This window comes from Varanus komodoensis, unplaced genomic scaffold (genome assembly GCF_004798865.1).
Source record: "Varanus komodoensis strain SLA01 unplaced genomic scaffold, ASM479886v1 scaffold1, whole genome shotgun sequence".
Classification (NCBI taxonomy): domain Eukaryota; kingdom Metazoa; phylum Chordata; class Lepidosauria; order Squamata; family Varanidae; genus Varanus; species Varanus komodoensis.
Genome location: NW_025335268.1, coordinates 118,771,774 through 118,792,047, shown reverse-complemented (window position 1 = coordinate 118,792,047; position 20,274 = coordinate 118,771,774). Strand labels below are relative to the sequence as shown.

At 45.9% G+C, this 20,274-nt stretch overlaps 1 protein-coding gene across 4 annotated transcripts in view; it reads right to left on the bottom strand.

The window, feature by feature from the left end:
- The window catches only part of SLC6A9 (solute carrier family 6 member 9), a 56,999-nt gene extending 37,635 nt beyond the window's left edge, over positions 1-19,364 (bottom strand). The window contains exons 1-2 of one of the 4 annotated variants that reach the window (XM_044442447.1): positions 19,157-19,364; positions 11,254-11,403 (exon numbers count right to left, since the gene is read on the bottom strand). In XM_044442447.1, coding sequence (XP_044298382.1) covers positions 11,254-11,283 — 30 coding nt within the window. In that variant the 5' untranslated portion in view covers positions 11,284-11,403; positions 19,157-19,364. Of the gene's footprint in view, positions 1-402; positions 428-11,253; positions 11,404-12,740; positions 12,840-18,036; positions 18,183-19,156 lie in introns of those variants that run through there. The other 3 variants (XM_044442440.1, XM_044442456.1, XM_044442482.1) reach the window with 3 other exon arrangements.
- Between the last annotated feature and the right edge of the window lie 910 nt (positions 19,365-20,274).

The following is a 20,274-nucleotide window of genomic DNA, read 5'->3' as shown; positions in this document are numbered from 1 at the left end:
ACTCCCAGGCTTTGCTCTGTTTCAGTTCAGAGATACATCATTGCCATGGTAGGGAACTACATTTTGCCAAAGTATGTTAGAAGGATTGATCAGTACAGTACAGTTCCGGGAAGTCCAAATTTATGCATGCTCATTCAGAAATGTTCAGTGGTGCTTACTCCTAGTAAAGTGTCACGGGATTGTAGCCTGAATGTGCACGGGATGTAATGATGGCCACAAGCATTTTTTAAGAACTGGCAAAATCTATTGGGTTAGGAATTATCAGTGACTAAAAATAGAGCCAGTGTGGTGTATTGGTTAAAAGTTCAGGGATGGGTCTCAGGTGATCTGGATTTTGATCCCCACTCAGTCATGGAGCCAACTGGGTGACTTTGGGCCAGTCAGACTGTCAGCACAACTTACCTCACAGGGTTGTTGTGGGAATAAGATTGAGAGCAGGAGGAAGAGAATGTTGTAAGCCTCTCTGAGTTCTTTGTAAAAAAAAAAAAAAAAAGACAGGATATAAATCTAATAATAAATAAATAGAGCCTTCATGTTTAAGCATAGCATACTTTCAGTTACCAGATGCTAGGGGCAACAACAGGAGACAGCTCTAGCCACCCTAAGCTGTTTTTACTTCACAAGTAAACTGTGCATATCCCACTTAATCTTGAATGAAAAAACAAACAAGGATGTCTAAGTGAGAGAAAGAAACTGGTAAATACGTTTTCAGTTATTTTTAAAGCCAAAAATAACTGAAGACAAAACTGTAAATTCAGATTTAGATATAAATATTACTCATACCATATGTATGTACAAGTATATTCAGTTGAGCTTCCTAGTATTTGAATTATTATAATGTATAAGGTGATATCTTTAAATAGACTAACATTTGTAATAAAAAGTATACTTTCGAATTAACATAATATTCTTCTTAAGCAGATGAAGAATTCTGTGTGATGCCAAATTTGCTTGCTACACCAACAAAACTGCTCCATTAAACATTATCTGCTTATATATATATTTTAAATTCTCTGGGATAAACCTGCCAATGGACACTTATGCCAAACTAAACAGTGACTGATCTGTATTTCTTAAAATATCTTCCACTCATATTTGGACTATTATAAACCCTGAACAGCTTGAAGTTATTTATATGCCCAAGATGTTTTTTGCCCTTTGAACCAAAGAATGGGGTCTTGTACCTATTTTACTTTAACTGGAAAAGAATGAAACAAAACTTCACTTTCTTTTCTAAGTCTCCTGTGTGAGGATATGTATGAAAGAAACCTGCTCATGCTATCAGTTTTTTCATACAGCTTTATTATCAAGAAAGAGAACTTGAAAAGAACTTGAAGAGAAAGAACCAAGTGTTCTTGATCATGGAGGATGAAAAAATACATCAAGGCACACTACTATTTCAGGGCAGTCTCTGTATTATTCAAAGTCAATGTAACTATAGAGGTGGGGCTAGGAAGGAGTATAGGGGTTGCTTATCTATTTGGACCCATGGACACATCTGGGGATTTGAGAAACTACATCACCTTAAAATGCTTAATCAGTGGATTGCTGGTTTGGTATCCATGTGTCACATCTATGGATCTTAAGCAACTTCTTAAATAGCAAAAACATGTTTCTTTTGTGTCTGTTGTACATGACAAAAAATCTTTAATAAAATATTGTCTGATTTAGCTAATTGGTGGTGGTGCAATACAGCTAATACTTCTTTTAAGCATATGTTTTGGCAACATCCAATAGTTACTTCTAAGGGTGAGAAAGTCACTACCCAACTAAATGTTCTACTGGAACAGCCTTTAAGACTCATTAATGTACACACACTTTTATATTAATTACCTGCTTCATGGAATGGATACTCTCTGCCCTTTTGACAGCTAAATGACTGGTATTGCAAGGGTAAACATTCAGCTCTTATAAAGCAGTGACTCAGGACGTTATGACACTTTCAATATATGGGTGGCATAGATACCAAATAGATATTTATTGGGATATTTGATCTGTTTTTGCTGAAGCTTATGTATAATAGCGAGACAGCTGCATGTGTTTCGTATGGATTAATTGCTATAGTGATACACAAATCTATGTGCATATATTTAAACTGGGGGAAATAACTATTTTCGCAAGTGCCCACTGGCACTGCACTGAAAACTAGCATAGTGGGTGCATCTGCTTAGGAAAAGCATGTCAAACGAAGGGTGGCTAGGGATGCTAGCTTTCTGTTCTTAAACACACATTGATGATGTAACATCAGACAACCCAGAAATTTTGGTGCTTGAACATCTATCTGGTCCTTCAGATAAATACCCCATTCTGCAAGGCCTGATCATCTGCACCAGCCATCCTGGATCAGCACCTTCCAGATGTGTTTGTTTGCAGTGCCCATCATTCACAGCCAGCATGGTCAGGCTTGTTCTATACAAAGCCAGTCCTAGTGTGATTTTAACACAGGAGACAATAAACTAACCAAATCTCACATTGGTTCTTAATCCAGGGTAGTTGTTACTACTGTTTCTCCAAGTGAGTTGGTCAAATAATGATATCTAATGTATACCAAAGCATGAATATTTGAAACTGATCCTATTGAGCTGGATGAAGTCTAAACATCCTTTTCTGATAAAACACAGGGTCCTTCCAATTTCCTTTCCGCTTCCAGAAGAAATATACTGTGCTAATTGCATATGATGGATAAGGTGCTCTAACAGGCAAAAACATTTCAAACCCTCCAGAGCAAAAAGGTGATCTTAAAGTTTATTTAAGGAAAAACAAATGTAAAGAAATCAGGCATTTAAGTAAACAAAAGGCAAAAATATTGCACTAAACTAGATTATCATGGCAGCTTGACACAAATGCTATAATTCAAATTGCCCAGATTTTGCAAAAAGCAGGGGCCTGAGGACCATTTAACGTGGAGGCTGATGGAGAGGCAGGCCAGAGTCTTAAACCTTTCCTCTCCCTCTTCCTTGCCAAATTGCTACTCCCCAGCTGGTTTTCTCCAAGGGTGAGTGGAATTTCCAGTCTCAGAGTTCTGTCAGCAGGAAAGCAGCATTCCTTCTTTAGAAAGAAACTTTTGAAGGCATATTCATGCACATCTGTTCAAATCCACACTCCACTAATAGGAAATTACTACAAGCTGCATAGTAATGATCAGATTATGTATCATATTGCCTACCTTTTGACCCTTGGCTGTTTAAAAGATAAGGACTATTCTGTTAATATGCAGAGGTGCTACTATTTTTACAGCTTGATCCAATGCATATTAAATTAGAAGTCAGTGGACTTGTTAAGAAATAAGTTCCGTGGGCTCACTCAAAGCAAATGTGCATGGGATGATGTCTTAGAGTGTTTCCAGATGGAACACACCGAGAATCACCAGTCAAAAGGCACGGTGCACCTATTGCATCTTTTCTTTCTTAACAGATTCCTCCCTCCCCATGGAAAGAACAGAGACGGAAGTAGTGGAGGAAAACTGAGATGAGGATGACATCAACTGGACCCCCATAAAATTCCATGATTTAAGTAACCGCAGGATAAAATCCTTGTCTGAAAGCACCTTTAGAGAGAATGCAAACCTCTCTTACAGCGCTTTGCAAAGCTAAACTCCAGAATTGTGAACCACCCTGTCTTCTTTGCAAGCTTTTTCATGGGAGAAAATGGCCATGACTTCATGAATCAAAGAAAAGTATTTTGGTTATATATCAAACTGAACAAAGGTTGTGGAGTTAGTTGTCAAAAAGACCAAACTGGGCAATTGTCCTGGAGGGGGTGATCAACAGGAAGTATCTGGTGGAAAATAACTAGAACGGATGTCTTCTAACTGCAATCAATCAAATTTTATTATTAATACCATAAGGTTGTAAGCATTCATTATTACAAAATTCAATAAAACACATATTTTAAAATAATTCCTAACAGAAACACTGAATGGGTACAGATTTTATAGATACACATCTAAATAAAGGAGCATGGTACACTATAATAATCAGCTCTACCAAATATAAAGTGACAAGAATGGATTAAGACAAACACCAACATGAAATATACAGAGCAAGCCAAGCAACATATAAGGAAAGGAACATGGTTACAGCCTTGTGCAGCTTTTAAGCCTGTATGTATATGCCTTAAAGGGCTGGGGATTGTGTCAAAAGTGTTCGTCTGATTTAGGGCTGGAGACCCCTGGGGGAGGCGGGCTTCCTGGTAAACTAGAGATGAACCCTAGCTAGATGAATTATAGCTGAACTAAACTGTAGCATAGGTAAGTTTTCGCTGATTTAAGCACAGAAGTGATCATTAGGGCATGACTGCATGGGAAGAAAACCATGGGTACAAAAACACCAGTGTATGACCAAGATAAGAAGAATTATGGCAGGGTGAAAGGAATATAGCTGGGGACCTTTGAGTCTGGGGTCCTCAGCTCCTGGAAGCAAATTACACAACAAAAGTAGTACTGTATCCTGTTGGCTAGTGACAGCAATTTTATGGAGCAAGCTAATGGAACTATATGCTCTGCTTCCCAAATATTCAGTTGTACACTTGTGATATTTGGCAAAGTCTCCATATGTTTGGTTTCTTAGAGTAAGCCTACTTAGTTCAATGAATCTCCCTCTCCCCTCTGCTTCCTGTGCCAACCATAAGGGTACCTTAATGAAGATGCTGGACAATGACTATACAATGTACGTTAAAAATGCCACATTCTGCAAGCAAGAAACACGTGTTTCTTATATTATACCCATTATGCATATATATAATTGCCTATAACATGAATATCTGAACATCTTTTCACCCCAAAATGGAATTGTTACTTTAAGTTATTTATGGCAAAGCAGAGTTTGGACTTGGGTATATCTGTATAGGGTATGAAAAGTTAAGTTAATGATTGCTTTAACCTTTGCAATTCTCACTACCACTGAGGTTCCCATCCATATCCTCTTTATTCTGTGCTTTTTAAAGCATGGCCAATTATTTGTCCCTGCAACCTCATAAACTAAAGACTTCTCTTCTCCCTGCCCCAAACTTAAAAATGTAATATTTGCAAATGCAGTAACATCAGCAGTACAGTAGATGCCTGGCAGAGAAAAAGCTGCTTGCAAAACAGAAACAGAAGTTGGGGGTCTAATCTTTAAAAGTCTACTGTGTGCGCAGACCTTGATAAGTCCAAAGTCTTTCAAACCAAAGAATCTTTATTGGCAGTTCATAAATAATGGCAGCCATATCTCCTGAACATCATTTTCAAAACTTAACAGTGTAACCCTATGCATTTTAAACTCAGAAGTTAAAATTCCTCTATGTTCCAGGGGGGTTACTCCCCAGTAGAAATGTTTAGAGTTGTAGTCCTGGGGTTCTTCTTGAGTTGTTGAACTCTATGTTAAATGTTTATTCTATATTCATCACAGCAGCGAAGCCTCCAGCTAGAAAGGCAGGGGCAACAAGAATACACGGTGGGGTACTGACCACCAGCACTGATAGAGAAAAGGTAAATAGGCAGATTAGGAATGTTACGAAACAGCATCAAACACCACATTATGTTTCAGTCTCAACATTTCTGTTCCGAGGATCAGAGAGGAAGATTCTTCCTACTAGTCCCCCCACTCCAGGCACCCCCTGGAATAACACAGCCACAGGGGGCTAGCACTGAGGTAAGGTGAGCTGCCAGTGATGTAAGACTTTGACAGCGGTGTGAGGCCACAAAACTGATTTGGAGTGCCAGAAGCCCTTGCCTCCTGCTGCTGGCCTAGTGACAGACCTGCTCCTGCTGTTATGCAGAACGAAGCAGCTGACTTTGGGTTTCATAGCGGGGCAGAAAATGGATAGTTACTTTGTTTATTAGTCTTGTATTTTTACTGTGAGATGGGGCGGGGGGAGAGGGAGAGGGAGGGAGGGAGAGACACTGAGACTTGTGGTATTTTCTCCCTCAGGTGCCAAAACAATTTGACCGCCTCGGGGTGCAATGCATTTGGACTGGGAAGCAGGATGGGGTGTAATTTGTTGCTCTGCCTCAGGCATCAAGCTGCCCTGGGCTTCAGTGGAGCCTGCCCTACTGCGTAGACAGTGGGAAGAGAGGAAGTGAGTCAGGTACAGAAAATGGCCTCAAGAGCATTCAAGGCCCATCTCCTACATATGCAAGGTCCTGCCCAGCTGCCCCGTTCACAGGTGGTGGCTCTTGTCACTGTCATTCTGGGGGAGAACACGGGGCAAGAGGCAGGGGAAGAGGTCTGTGCCAGACACATACATCCTCAGGCGACTTTCTCAGGCCCCGCTGACAGCTCAGCCTCAATTCTCCAGGGCTGCTCAGGCAGAAAATCCTCATCACCCCTCCCCTTCACCCCCTTATTATTCCAGGCAGAAGCGCTTCCGCAGCCCAGTAAAGAATCAGCACCCACAGCAGGGGGTGGCTTGGCCATGGGCCAGCATACAGGAGCCAGGGGCTGCCTCTTAAACTTCAACACCCAGGGGAAATGCTCCTCCCTCTCATCCCGGTACCCCCACAGCTAAACAGAGCAGAACCCCGCTTGGCCACTGGGGTATACATCCCGGATGTCCTGTTGCCTATCTGTCTAAAAATCCCCCAACAGATGCTGCAAGCTCCCAAGCTGCCTAAGAGTCAGAAGAGGCTGGCATGGGCTGCTGTGCAAACAAAGGCAACTGCAAATCCAAGGACAAAACAGAATGTCCTTAAAACGAGCAAGCGAGAGTGTCTGGCACTGACTTGTGCTGGAGGGTTTGGAAAATGTCCCTTCTCCTCTGGAGAAAGACCACACATACAAACACACCCCTCGGGCAGTGTCAAGGCAGTAAAGGGGATTTGTGAATGGATCTCAGCAGCACTGCAAAAGGTAACTGAAGCAATAGCTCTCTCTCATTTAGCATCCTCTGTGTCTTCTGAGAGCTACCTGAGGAATTGGGATTCCCAGCGGGATTGGGGTACTGCAGTTTGCTACACGACATTTCGTTCTGCACTTTCCCAACAAGTGTTCATCCACCCGGCACTATCTGAGCTCCAGTTCTAATGAGGGCAGTCTGGAGAGATGTTGTAGCTGGCTAGAGCCCAAGTCTTGTCCATCCGGACTCAGGAAGCAGTGGGACAGAGCTGTTTTTCTTAGGTCCAACTCCCCCCACATCCGCGTGCTTGTCATCTGTACTAAGATGGCCCCATTTGCTGAGACGAGTGATGGTGGGGCGGGGGGGGGGGGGAGAAACCAGGTTCTGAGCCATTTGAAAGTGTCTTGTTGGTACCTGAAATTTTTAGTGTCCCCCTCCCCTCCACACACACCATCCCTGCACAGGGCTCCTAAAATGGTGATACTGCCAATCACCTAAGCACTTGAAAGCTTTTCCTCACCTTTGGAAAGGAGAGATCTTCTATCAGGTTCCTCTGTGGATAAATTCCCAACTCTTCTGCTGCACATGTGTTCCATTTTCTCTTTTTACTACCCATGATAAACTACATGTTGCTTATAAATGGGCACCATGCTTAGTAGGTAGGACACTAAGGTGAATTGGTCAGTTCTGAGAGACCAACTGCTCATGGAGAGAAAAAGAAAGAAATGGGGAGGGGGGCAGGAAGGTAAGGAATCAAAAGTCTTTACTGGAGTATAGGAATCCTTTTATTTATTTTTAGAATCAGGCTAAATATGCGAGTATAAGTCAAGTAACAGATCCTGTGCAAGATTATATATGAGCCTAATCTTTTATATCTCTCTCTTGTGCACTATGCAGGCCTCTGGGTTACAAACAGGCACTGCTGTGGTGCCTGATACTGTGAACTTAACCCACATAAAGGGCTGAGAAACCCTGTGGACAATGCAGGATGGCTGGAGTTAGAGTGGCAGCACCAAGGAAAGGCATCAAAAAATTCTTCCTGCTAGTGTTTTGGGGAGCAGCAAGGCTGACCAGGAATACCAGAGAGTAGTCTAATAAACACAGAGCTATGAATAAGTACATAATTCCCCTCTATCTAAGATGTTCTTCAATGCCCTGCCTGCTGCCTCCTTACAGTCTTCAGTGAATGGTCCTCTCCCAGTTTGGGTGTATGGAGCAGCAAGTTCATCTGAACTCCAGTAGCAGAAGCACTTTGTACACATGAGATAACCCGGTAGCTGAGAGAGCTGAAGAGAGGTCAGCTATTTCTTGTTGCCCCGCAGACACCTGCAGACCTGTCTTTGAAAACATTGACTAATTCCACAAAATGGTTATAAGTACTGGTAATGAGGGAATGCCACAGCTGACACAGATGATTGCTTTTGAGGATTCATGCCTTGCTTGCTCTGAGGAACCTCTAATTCTCTACATCAGACTTAAACAGGCAATGTCACTTCAGGTGAAAGTTAATAGACTAAAGTTGGCACCTCCAGCCATGGAACATATCTGGTCATTAAACCTATCTATGCAAACAGTGCCCCAATCCTGAGCACTCTTTTCTCATTCTTAACACAGACAAATCCTTGTTTTCCAAAGCAGTACAGGATTGAAATGATAATCCAAGATGGATATCTCAATGCATGTGCCTACAAAACCTTCCAGCCTGTGCAGGCTTTATGACCTCCCATAGGAGAGGAAAAGAAACTTATAAGCCACCTTGAGTTCCTGTAAGAGGAAGAAATGCAGAAGTGGTGGTGGTGGTGGTGGTGGTGACGACGATGACGACGACGAGAATTCCTGAAGGGATATAGAGGATTTGCATCTGTGTAGAAATTACACCCACAAAATCTCCACTGGGCAGTTGACCACTATTCACCTGGGGAAAGAGAGCTACCAAAGAAGATACACAGAACAGGGAACAAAGAGGTGGAAGGCAGAATAGCCAACAAGTTCTTATGCACCTCTGAGCACATTGTTTTGTGTTTATTCCTGGCAAATGTTGATAGTTCTGAGGCAAATTTATTAGGAGGATCTCCTCTCTTCTTGCTAAGGTCTATGACTAAAGAAATAAGCAAGCAAGCACAGTGTGTTTTAGTCTAACAGCAACAGCAACAACGTCCCAAAGGGAAGGGACTGAGCAAGCTGTCCCATGTTTTACTAAACCCTTGAGCAGAAGCTGTTGGCTCTGAGATGCTATTCCTGTCTTTGGACTTGGACAGGGATTAGTGGGCGATGGGTTTATAAACCTATTTCAATGACATCTAGACATCTCAATGAGGGGATTAGCATCTTCCCTGTGGCCAGAAAGCTCCAGGTCGCTGCCCCAGTGACCTAGACACCACACATACTACACTGGACCAAGCAAAGGCTCCAAAATCAGGTGAAGGAAGGGGACTGCAGGGTAGAACAAACGGCATTTCCAATTTGTGCCTTCTTTTTCTGTTGTAGTGACCTCTGCAGAGCTTCTCTTCCCCAAAACAACATTTGATTTCTGGAACTGGTTAATAATGGATTTAGAATAGATTTAAAGCAACAAAAAGTCTTGTGGCACTTGAACAATTAACCAAATACTTATGGCATAAGCTTTTATGAACTACAATTCATTTCATCAGATACGTGAAGTGTCATCTTGAGTTACCAATGTGTATGTTTGTAGGTGTGTGTGTCTGTGTGTGCACGCACACACAGTTGTGGAATGGAATCATAAACAATGAGGTCAGAGGGAAATGAAATGCAGAAAGCACTGAGAGGGCAATCATGTACTTATTCTTAGTTGTTACTAAGGGCCAATGGACCATTCCTGCTGCAGAACCCATCATTCACGCTCCTACAAAATAGGGCTTCAGATATGACAGCATAAAAGTAGTAGCAAGGAAAGAAAGCAAGAATGTGCTTTATGCTTAGGAAGAGCACCCTTTGCTGCCCAGATTCAGCCAATCTGGATTGCAAGAAAATATAAATCACCGGTGGACCAGTACTTCCTTGATGACCTCTTCATTTGGACTGATGCTGGCAGATCCAGGTTGTTTCCCAGTCAGATAAACTGTATTAAAGATGGTCCAAAAAAGCCCACCTTGAAGTGCAACATCCTGTTTATATAAAAAGGTGTGTGGGAAGATGCTGAGAGTGTGTGCACATGTGTGTGTGTATCAGATTGAAATACTTTGTACACTATAAGCTGTGTTTGCATAAATAATGCTGATCAGAGAATGTGAAGAAAAAACAAAACAGTGCATGAAAGGAAACGTGCAAAGGAATGTACCGTGTATGTACCATGGAATGCTGCAGAAAAGAAGATTGGTATTCTTTATGGATGGAACACAAGGGATGCTGCACTGCACATATATGTGTGTGTGAGAGTGTGTGCATGCACATGTGCATGCGTGTGTGTGTGCATGCATGCCTTACAGCTGCCTGAGCTCCCCTTCCTCCACATGTTCCAGGCTTGAAACTGGCATGGTGCCCCCTGGCTGGGATGCAGACTATTTCAGGAGTCTCCTGGGAGCGTCCATGTGTGCAAATGCAGACATCCAAAATACAAACAAAGTAGGGGCACAGTGGAGCCGAATTTCCCCCCCCCCCCCCGCTGAACTCAGCAAGTTTCCCTGGCAGTGCTTGGTGACCTTACAGTGCTCTAGGGAAAGTGACATCACTTCTTGTGAAGTGATGCCTTGAGAAAGGCAAAGCCTAGTCCCCCTTCATAGACTATTTAGGGGAGAGGAAAAGATCAGAAGAACGGGATAACAAGCCAGCAAAGTGCCTTACCCTCCAGTGGCACAATACATTGTCCAGGAGAAATGCAAACAAGCTAATGCACTTCCATCTACCCATGTCAGACCAGCCTGCCACATGTTCACAGATCATATCAAGTTGACCATGGCAGTTCCCTAAAGCAGCAGTAATCAACACCCAGTACAGACAAGACTTGCAGTCAGAAGAGTTTCCTCCATTTTTCCCCATCATTCCTTCCAACAATCATCATCTGGACTCAGGAGAAATATTGGTCATTGTACCCAGGAGCTTTCCCACCCTCCTCCTGGCTCTGGGGCAGTCTGATAAAGTGGGACACAGAGGCTGGGAACTGTGATTAGCAGGGGGATCTTCACGATGACATGTTCATGCAAAATGACACTATGCATTCCAGTGGAATACAGGAGCCCAGCTGGAGGTGCTCATCAGTACAACACAACCAGCAATTTCACAAGACTCAGTCCAGATGGGGAGATTGCAGCAAACAGAGGGCTAGCTTTTAAGAAACATTATGTAGGAGCCTGAAGTTGTAGCAGCTACTTCTTCCAACCATAGCCATGGATTCCCCCATCTTCAAGAGACAACATTTGTCTTACACCAAAAACCCAGACACGATATTCCAGAACCCTCAAGGGAGCCCCACAGACTCACCAGTAACCCCTCACTGCACTTTTCTGCCATAGCTGGGGGCTGTGATGTGGGCCCACCTGCCCGCTGTCCCGTCTTGCTGGCTACACTTCCCAGGATACACACAGAGCTCAGATCATATGGCACCACAAATTAGACCAAATAGACAGCAAGCTGCAGAAAAGAAAAAGAACACAGGTTAAAGAAAATAAACAAGAACAGCATGGTACATGCTAAATTTCCAGTAAGGAAGTGAACACACGCTGGGGACTTCGCCAAGAATGCAGTATCTGCAAGCCCAGTGTGATTATTTTCTAAAGACAATCTCTTTTCAGTGCAAAAAAAAGAAGTATTCTGTTCTTTCATTGCATTTCCCCTAAGACATTAAATGAGAAATGTCAGCAGCACTGGGAGGCAACGCAGAGTTGGGGTTGCCCCATTGTTCCAGGTTCTTTTAGCCCACTACTACCCTCTCTGAAGCAGGAAGAGCCTGCCAGAATGACATGTGGCTGGAAAGAGCATAACTGGCGCTGAGGGCATGAGGAGACTTCAGGGCACTGAGCACGCACAGGGGCACAGCTGCCATTAAGGACACAGATGGGATTGAATTGCTTTCCACCCTACTGCACTGAGTCACGTGCAAGGTCAGCTCAACCATCATGCTCGACACCAGGTGGTATTGTTGGGCCCTGAAGAGGGGACAGAACATTGCCTGCCCTCTCTCCGAAGCAGTGTAACGGCATTTAAAGACGCATCTTCCTATTCAGACATGGTGCGAAAAGTGCACATCTGTTCGTGGCAAGGAAGAACACTACCAAACACTGTTTGCAGTATTCAGCAACACTGAAATGTGTGATGGTTGTGATGGAGCACAGCATGGCTAGCAGGGATGGAGCATAAGAAATATCTTTGTGTCACTGCACATGGGGAAAGGTGGAGTGCCATGGGCACAGTGGGTGGGTGGATCTGAAGGCAGCCTGCTAGCTGAGCCTGAGACAATGAGATAAGCGGTTGAGCCAAGTGCTTGAGCAGTGCCCCACCTCCTCGCATGGAAGTCTCGTGGTGGAGGAGCCAAACCCAGGTCTGCTCTCTCTGCTGTGATGGTGTGATTCCAGAGACAGTGACGTAGAGAAAGCAACACTGAATTGTTCCTCATTCAGCCATTCAATGTGTGACCCAAATGTCCAACTTCATATCCCCCAGCCCCAAAAACAGAAGCTTTCTCCCCCTCTACACACACCACAAAAGAACATGATAGACTGTTCTTGCAACACAAACCTACAGTCACTTTCCTGGAAGTAGGCCCCATTGAACCCAATGACATTTACTTCTGAGTAGACAGGTATATGATTGTACTCAATATACTATCTCTGTTCTTAACAGACATCCTGAGGGCATGGCTTTTGCAAGGAAAAGGGCCTGGGCTTCTGCCTTTCCAGATCCAATGCAAACCTATATAAGCGCTCCCCTTTGTCATATACGGGGGCAGAGAGACAGGTGTCCAGCCTCACCTCCAAGAGTTGTAGCAGAAATTTCTGATCACCCCGGATCAAACATCATCTCCATCTCTTCACCTCAACTCCAGTTTGGGGAATAAACCGCTTCTGTTCCAATCCTTGCCTCCATAGTATGCTCATCTCTGAGCACTTGGAGAAACTGGCACCCAGAGCATAAGTTGAGGAGCATAACTAGATAGAAGACACAGGGCATCCTGAACTCCCAATGAACTCCCCGAAAGTAGAGATTTTGAAACATGGCAAATTAAGTAAAACAAAAAATTCAGGACGTATTGCATCCATAGGTATCGTTAGGATTACTATGATTTGGAGGGGGTTTTTATTATTTGGGAAACTTAAGTAAACCACTGTTAAGAAATAATGGTTATTTCTATTTTGTATGTTAGATTGTTCATTGGTAATAATGTACATTAATCTTAATTAATTGTAAATCTGCATAGATTAATGTACACTATTAATTGTACATTGACAATCTGATCCATAATCAAGTGTCATTACACAAGCCAATATAATGATGCAAATTCATTTAATTTGGGTTTTCTGTGACCTTGCAGATTTTGGGGTGGGAGGGTAGGTCTAAGACAGGAGCACTTATGGATAATGTAATTTGATCTCTAATTCCTTGGAAACACAGAGAGCCATGGGAGTGGGTTGCATGGGCCAGAACTCCACTTGCACCTCTAAAATGGGCAGAACCTTTGACTAAACAGCAGAATTCACCTGTCCTGGTTGTTTCTTATTGTGCCGCAACAACTACCAACTGGCATATGTATAGAGAAAAGTAGCATATGTTTACTGCCATTTCTGACAAATCTCGAGGGCAGAGTAGCCACACACACACTAGACTATGAGACACATTTGGTTCCTGGATCCTTCGCAGTGCAACTTCTTAATAGCTCAAGACAGCACTCTGAGACAAAAGCTTCAAGTGCGTACGCACACACCAGAGGTATACCATAGATGTGCTCTTCTCATCCTATTCCCTTTCCAGATCATTTCCTCATGAATTAAGTGACCTTATATTAATTATACTCATGGCCATGGGGTTTGTCATTTTGATGCATCTTTATAATAATACTTTTAATTTCAAAGAATGGAATATAAATGGTCAGCTGCCTTTACAGCAACTATCTCATGTAGGTCAGTTGTGTCTTTCCTGGACTGGAGACTGGAAAGGAAATCTGATGATTGCTTACTGACCACCATCCACCGTGTCCATGGCAAAGGTGAGATTTGAGCCAGCCCTTATTTACAGTCACAGCACTGCACTCACCACTCAGTGGTGTGGTTAGGTAATTTTAGCTGTTAGGAATAAAGTTAAGATACTACTCAGGCTTCTTTGAGATTAAATTATTTTTATTGTGCAATTGTCCTTCCTTATTCATGGAATTTTGCATGAAGGGCTAGAGAATATCATCCTATTCAATTTGTTACTTAGCTTTTCCCACCACATCTTTTGCCTTTATCCTTCTCACAAAAATCCCTTAAGGAGGTAAAGTCACAATAGCTGCACTAGAAGAGGCACATCTGGAAACATCCTGATATTAGAGATTATTAGTATAGAACAAAGTGTGCTAATCACTGCAGATTAACACCAATTCATGATTTTGTGAACATTACACTATCCCTATGCCAAGACTGGGCAAGGCAGCACAAAAAGAAACCTCTGTACATTCTGCAGACCCCAGAATAGTGAATTCCTGAAGTACTGTATATTTAGCAAGGGAGAAGAGATACGGCAAGAAGGTAGCAGGGGCGATCTTGCCTTGGAGAAGTCCAGCAGAAAGCTTGAATATAGACAGTAGGACTAGTGTGGAAAATTCAACATCCTGTGAATTTTAAACTGCTGTTGCCAACCCCTCTCACTCCCCCTCCACAAATTTCTAGCATGTTTGGAGGCAAAGATAAGTTTGAAAGTGTTTGGCAAAATCTGAGCAACCAGAAGGGGGAAATAAGCAGGATTTCTCATGTTCAGACAGAAGCACTCTGGTTGCCTACAAAGATTCTTTTGCTCCTCCCCATGACTAACAGAAACCAGAGGTCAGGGGTGCAGAAGATGATGCAAAGAGGCAAAGAGTTGCAAACCTGATTTATAGGTTTTCTGTAGCACTTCTTAACATAACATGTTAATCTTGGCTCAAATCTCATTTTGAAAAGCAGAAAATACATACAGCTCCAGGAATGTGGACTGTTAGGAATATAATTTTCATCACCAGTCCAATATTAGGTAAATGGTGAAGTCTCCACAACACAGCATTCAGGAAATAAGCCTTATAAAAACATGAGCTGAGAGTGGCAATTCTTTCTGCTACCCTCATTGCCCATCTTTCTCAACTATTAAAAAGCTCAACATGTCAAGCCAGAAAATAGCTCAAGATCCTTTCTGGAACAAGCTTGAAAAGAAAAGTCCATTTTGCTACAAGGAAGGAGGGTATGGTAAATGCACTTCTTGCAGCAAAGTGGCCAAGGAAACAAGGTAGAGATGCAACAGATGCAACAATACAACAAAGAGCACCAAAGCCAGTGGAGAAGTTGTGCAACCAAAGGGACACTGCGCAGACTGGAACAGAGGTCCTTTCTGCTCTAGTGTCCCGAATGAGAAGAAGTATGTGAAAGGTACTCCCTCTGCTTGTCAAGGAACAGGCAACAAAAATGTATCCTACACAGAGAGGCAACTTCAAAGATATTAGCCAATATACTATCTAGCCCCATTGCTAAGCTTGACTTAATTGCCCCCACTCTGGACAGAGACTGGAATGATGCTTCCCTTTCCATACTTGAGCAGTCCTTGTCCTGCCAACAAACTCTTGAGTGCATTGGGATGCAGAAAAGATTTCTGCTCTGCCATGCCAAAAACAAGGAAGTGCAATAAGAATCCTGCAAAATAGCAGGGATCTCTCACAAAGGGTCATGGGGAAGCGGTGCCCAGAGATGGCACTGTTTTTCAGAGCCACTTTGTCGCAGACCCCACACTCTCTCTCAAGTGGAATGCCCACCCTGCCCCTACATTTTGGCTTGGCATGTGTAGTTCCCCTGCCAGCAATGTCTACACCAACCGAATAGCCTTTGGCAGCTGCACATCACAATTGAAAGGCAGTCAGAAGTCCTGCGGGAATGCTAAGAAAGTTACCTTGGAAAAGTCAGTGAGACTTTTGGGAAAGCATGCTTGAAAGCATGTGGGAATATATTTGGGGAGCAGCCCCACTGACAGGCAACATTCACATTGGAGTGGTGCTAACAGTTTGTGGCTGAAACATGTTGTAAAAGTAGGATTCTGTATAGAGAAACTGCGCTGTTTTCCCCCTCATAGATGCACAAGATCAGCTCAGGATGAAGGCAACATTTGGGATTGTATCTAATAGCTCTTTTTCACCCTGGCTTATGTCTGTGAGTACTGTCCTGCTGGCAAGCTGGAGCTAAGCATGCAATGGGATTTGGTGTAAGTTTTCTCCTTATAATTAGAAATAACATTTTTACATACTCTTAATTTTTAGAAGTATGAATGGGTAGCCATGTCAGATTTGTTGTAGCAGAAATAAATGGTGGGGGTAATTCCCCCTTTTTTTGTTTATTCTCAGGTTTATGGGGTCATGTCTGGCCTACTTTCCTGCGGCCTCGAAGAGGGTTTGTCAGGTGGCCACCTTTACTTCCCATTACCTTACATTTTTATATAAGTCACCCATCCTGATTTCAACAAAGCCTGACCTCGCTTAGCTTCCAAGATTAGGCAGAATCAAGCACTTCAGGCTATACAGAAGCCCATGGCTCTACTGCATTCTCAAACCACTTATCATGTGGTGGTTGCCAGGTGTTTGTGCAGTTTTCCACACAATCTAAAAGGCTCCCTCTCCTTCTAAGGTTTTAAAATGTTGGCCTCACTTCTTTTGCCTTCAGATCCATAGTGAATCAATCCTCCATCCCCACAACTCTCTCTGAAATGGAATTAGCCTATTGGGTTGCTGGGGTCCAGCACAAGAGGCCTGACTGAGCTGATCATATCATACATGTGACAAAGTGGGCTTTGTCATACAAAAGCTTATGGTGCAGTAAATGTGTTTGCCTATAAGGTGGGCCAAGATATTTTGATGTTTGATTATTTGGAGGGAGTAATTACATGAACAGCATTTTTTGTTTGTTTCATGCTCTCCTTCCAATGGAACCATGTCTGTTCTTGAGTCTGCATTGGAAACTCCTTCAGCTTTCTTAGTGCTGAATCTATCATTTTTAGAGTTTGTGAGACTTTTCCTTTATAATAAAGATATTGACCTCTGCACTCTTTTTGTGAAGAGCACTGCAGCCATCAAATCTGTTTTCCATTTCATCTTTCCCTAGTTCTACAGGTCAGGCTACATTTATTAGTGCGGCCAGGGTGCAGAAAGGACATAGTACCGCGAAATGAGACAACAAGTTGGCAAAAGAAACGATACCTTCTTTTCCTATAGATTGGTCAGCCACAGAAATAGAGGAGAGATGGCACAGTGTGTGTGAGTGCATGTGGGTACACTAGCTGGTATGTTATTCAGACCTTGCCAGAAGCTGGCAAAATTTTCTCACTGAAGTCCCAAGCCAGGGTGGCAGTGCTGCTAAATGAGCTCTTCCACCAGATCCCACGCACCCTTCTTCACTCTGTGCTTATCACGGAACGACTGATGTCACAGTCCTGAGTACTTCCCCACAGCTGCTGAAGAAATGTCCCCCAGTGGTAGGTCCCCTGCCCCAGGCACCTACCCCTCACATTTCTAGAACACCTGGCTAGAAAGGCTGCGCGATCTCTTTAAAAGCAGCAGAGGGGGGCCAAAGAAAGGTGGGGGGTTTACATCAGCTGCCACGTGGGAGCAGTTCCACGCTCCGCCCCGGCACATGCCGGGGTGGAAAATTACAGAGCACAGCTCTTCCGCACGCCCCAGCGCTGGCCGCGAGGGGCGACCCGTGGCTCCACCTTCCGCAACCCCCAGGATACCCCCTCAGACGTCGTGTAGCTGGGGGAGAGATGGCTCCGCCCTCGCCCGCGTCGCTTCTCCTCGCCGTGGGGTCCCCAGCCCCGGGCTGCCGCGAGCAGCCTTTCAGGACTCAGGCTCGGGGCAGCTCCAGCCTGGCAAATGACAGCGGCAGATGTAACGCGCTGGAACGGGGGCGACGGAGGCGGCTGGAGCCGAGAGCCTCGCCCGCCGTTCGCGAGCTGCACGTTTTTCTTCGGTATTTTCCGTAAAGTGCCAGGGCTCCCTCCCCTCCCTCCCTCCCTCGCACACACGCACTGTTCGCCCGCGCCGGGCTCGCCTGCTCCGCTTACCCCCTCCATGCCGGTGCTCCAGCCCCTGCCTGCGGTCTGCGCGCGCGGAGTTCTCACGCACGCGACTGTTTAGGTGGATCCTCTCAGCGAGAAAATTGCATCAGCTTCTCGCGTCCTCCTCACCCGCCGGCCTCGCCAACGCGACCAGCAGGGGTGCCCTGCGCTCCCGCCCAGCCCGCCGGCGCGTCGAGGGAGAGCGTGCCCGCGCGTGGCGCCCGGAGCCCGGCACTCGCCCGCGCGCTCGCTCTTTGCCGCGGCTCCGGGGACAGCGACTTTAATGAAAGTTTTGGCGTAAGATTCCGCGGGGACAACGGCAGACGCGTCCCGCCTTCCCCGCGCCGGCTCCGCCCAGCCGATCCCACCCCGCGCGGTGATTGGGACGACCTCGCTTCTTCCCCGAGGCACCCCCCTGCTCGCGCCGCCTGGCCGCCTTCGCCTGGCCGCGGAGGGGGCTGCAGAGCGAGGGCTTGAGGCGGCACTGGGGAGGGAAGGAGGGCTCCCACGTCCCCTCGCCCCGCTCCACTCGGCCTGTCAATAAAATGCACACGACAAGGGAAAGGCAGATCTCTCAGGGGCGCGCTCCATCTTGCTTGGCCATCCTAGCGGGGGCCGCGCGCAGGCGCTTCCAGATCCAGTGTGGGCTGGGGGCTTGCATGGGGATCGGTCTGGGCAAAAGTGCCGCGGCCGCCACGCGCGTACTCCGGGAGCACGGGCGCATTGCGTGCGCGCGCGCGTAGCGCGACAGACAGCGTCGGGGACGCACACACATTTGTCGTGGCAACCTGTGTCGTGATCCCGGCAGCGCAGAGATCTGCAATCGCGAAGGCGCGCGCGCGCACAGGCGCCCCGGCGCTCACGCCACCGCGCGAGCAGGTTAAAAAAAGGGCGGGGAGAGGGGAAACCTGCAAAACTCTCGTCCAAGCAGCACCATGGACAGTCACACCCTAGGGAAAACGCACGTGCACGCGCGGGCGCGCACACGTCTGAGAGGATCATCTCACGGCAACTCTGCGAGCTCCGGCCCTAGCACCGATCCTGCATCTAGAGGCTCTCGCCTGCAGACAGTTTGTTAGTCGTTAAAATGCACCTTGGTCCTCTTTGGCTTGATCGTCATACCTACCGGTCCCCACCGGAATGGCTACTCCGCCTGTGCTCTCAGCGCCTTCGCATGGCGCCGCACCCCGGGCTCTCTCCCGGATCCGATTTCTTCCTGGGGCCCTTTGATCTTCTGCTGCTCGCCCACGAGCTAATGCACCCGGCCAGTTTGGTGTATCGAGTAAGGAAGGGGGGTGTCATTTCCCAGGCTGGGTCTGCGCCTCAGACACGCGCTGGTCTTCCCTCCCCACCTTCACTGCGCCCCGCCCCTTCATCAAAACGTGTTAGTCATCCACGTGATAGAGCCTGGGGCGGGGAGGGAAGGCTGTTGCCCAGCTTGAGTCCGGCATCCCTACTGTGTCCTCCTGACGTACGAATCCGCACCATCATCGCACACGAACAGCACTGGGTCCACAGCACTGGATCTACATTTGGGGTTTGCCACGTGGCATTCGTTTTCCGACCCCAGGATTTTGCGCACTGCCGCCCCTTGCGGGCACAACTTCAACCCGAAGGCCGGCAGGAGGATTGGGGCAGGAAGCAGACAGCAACTGCTCAAAGATTCTGGAAATAGCGTGGAACCAATCGATTCAGGGATGGATTTGGGGTTTGGGTTGCCTTTCAGGGCTCGCTTGTCCACAATCCCTGTCTTAATCTAGAGGGAGACGCAATTAGCCAGGGTCTGCCCCAGAAAACAAGCAGCATTTAGCTCCGCTGCGAGGGATTCGCTCGTGCGCTGTGACTTCCTCACTGGCCAAGGCAAACACCAGCACAGCATCGCGCGGCCCCTTCGCCACGCTCCACAGGTGCCGGTGGCGAATACAATGGACTCCGGCAATTACTGGTTACTGCGACGGCTTGCTCGTGCTGCACCACCTCGCTCTCGCCCTAAACCTGTGTCGTGTAGCACTCGCAGCTCGGTCCTTCTCGTGCTGACTGAGAAGTAAAAGCCACCGGTAACTCTGTTCCCTTCCTGCCCCCACCTCCCTCCCGGGTTTACACTGCACGTAGAGGGACACGGTGGAGACCAGAAGAAATCATTTTTCCTCGGGGTTCTCTTCACTTTAGAGGCGCTGGATTAGAGGGTTTGACTTGCTCCATCGCCCTTCCCGTCGCTACCGTCATTCCTTTGGAGCTTGACGT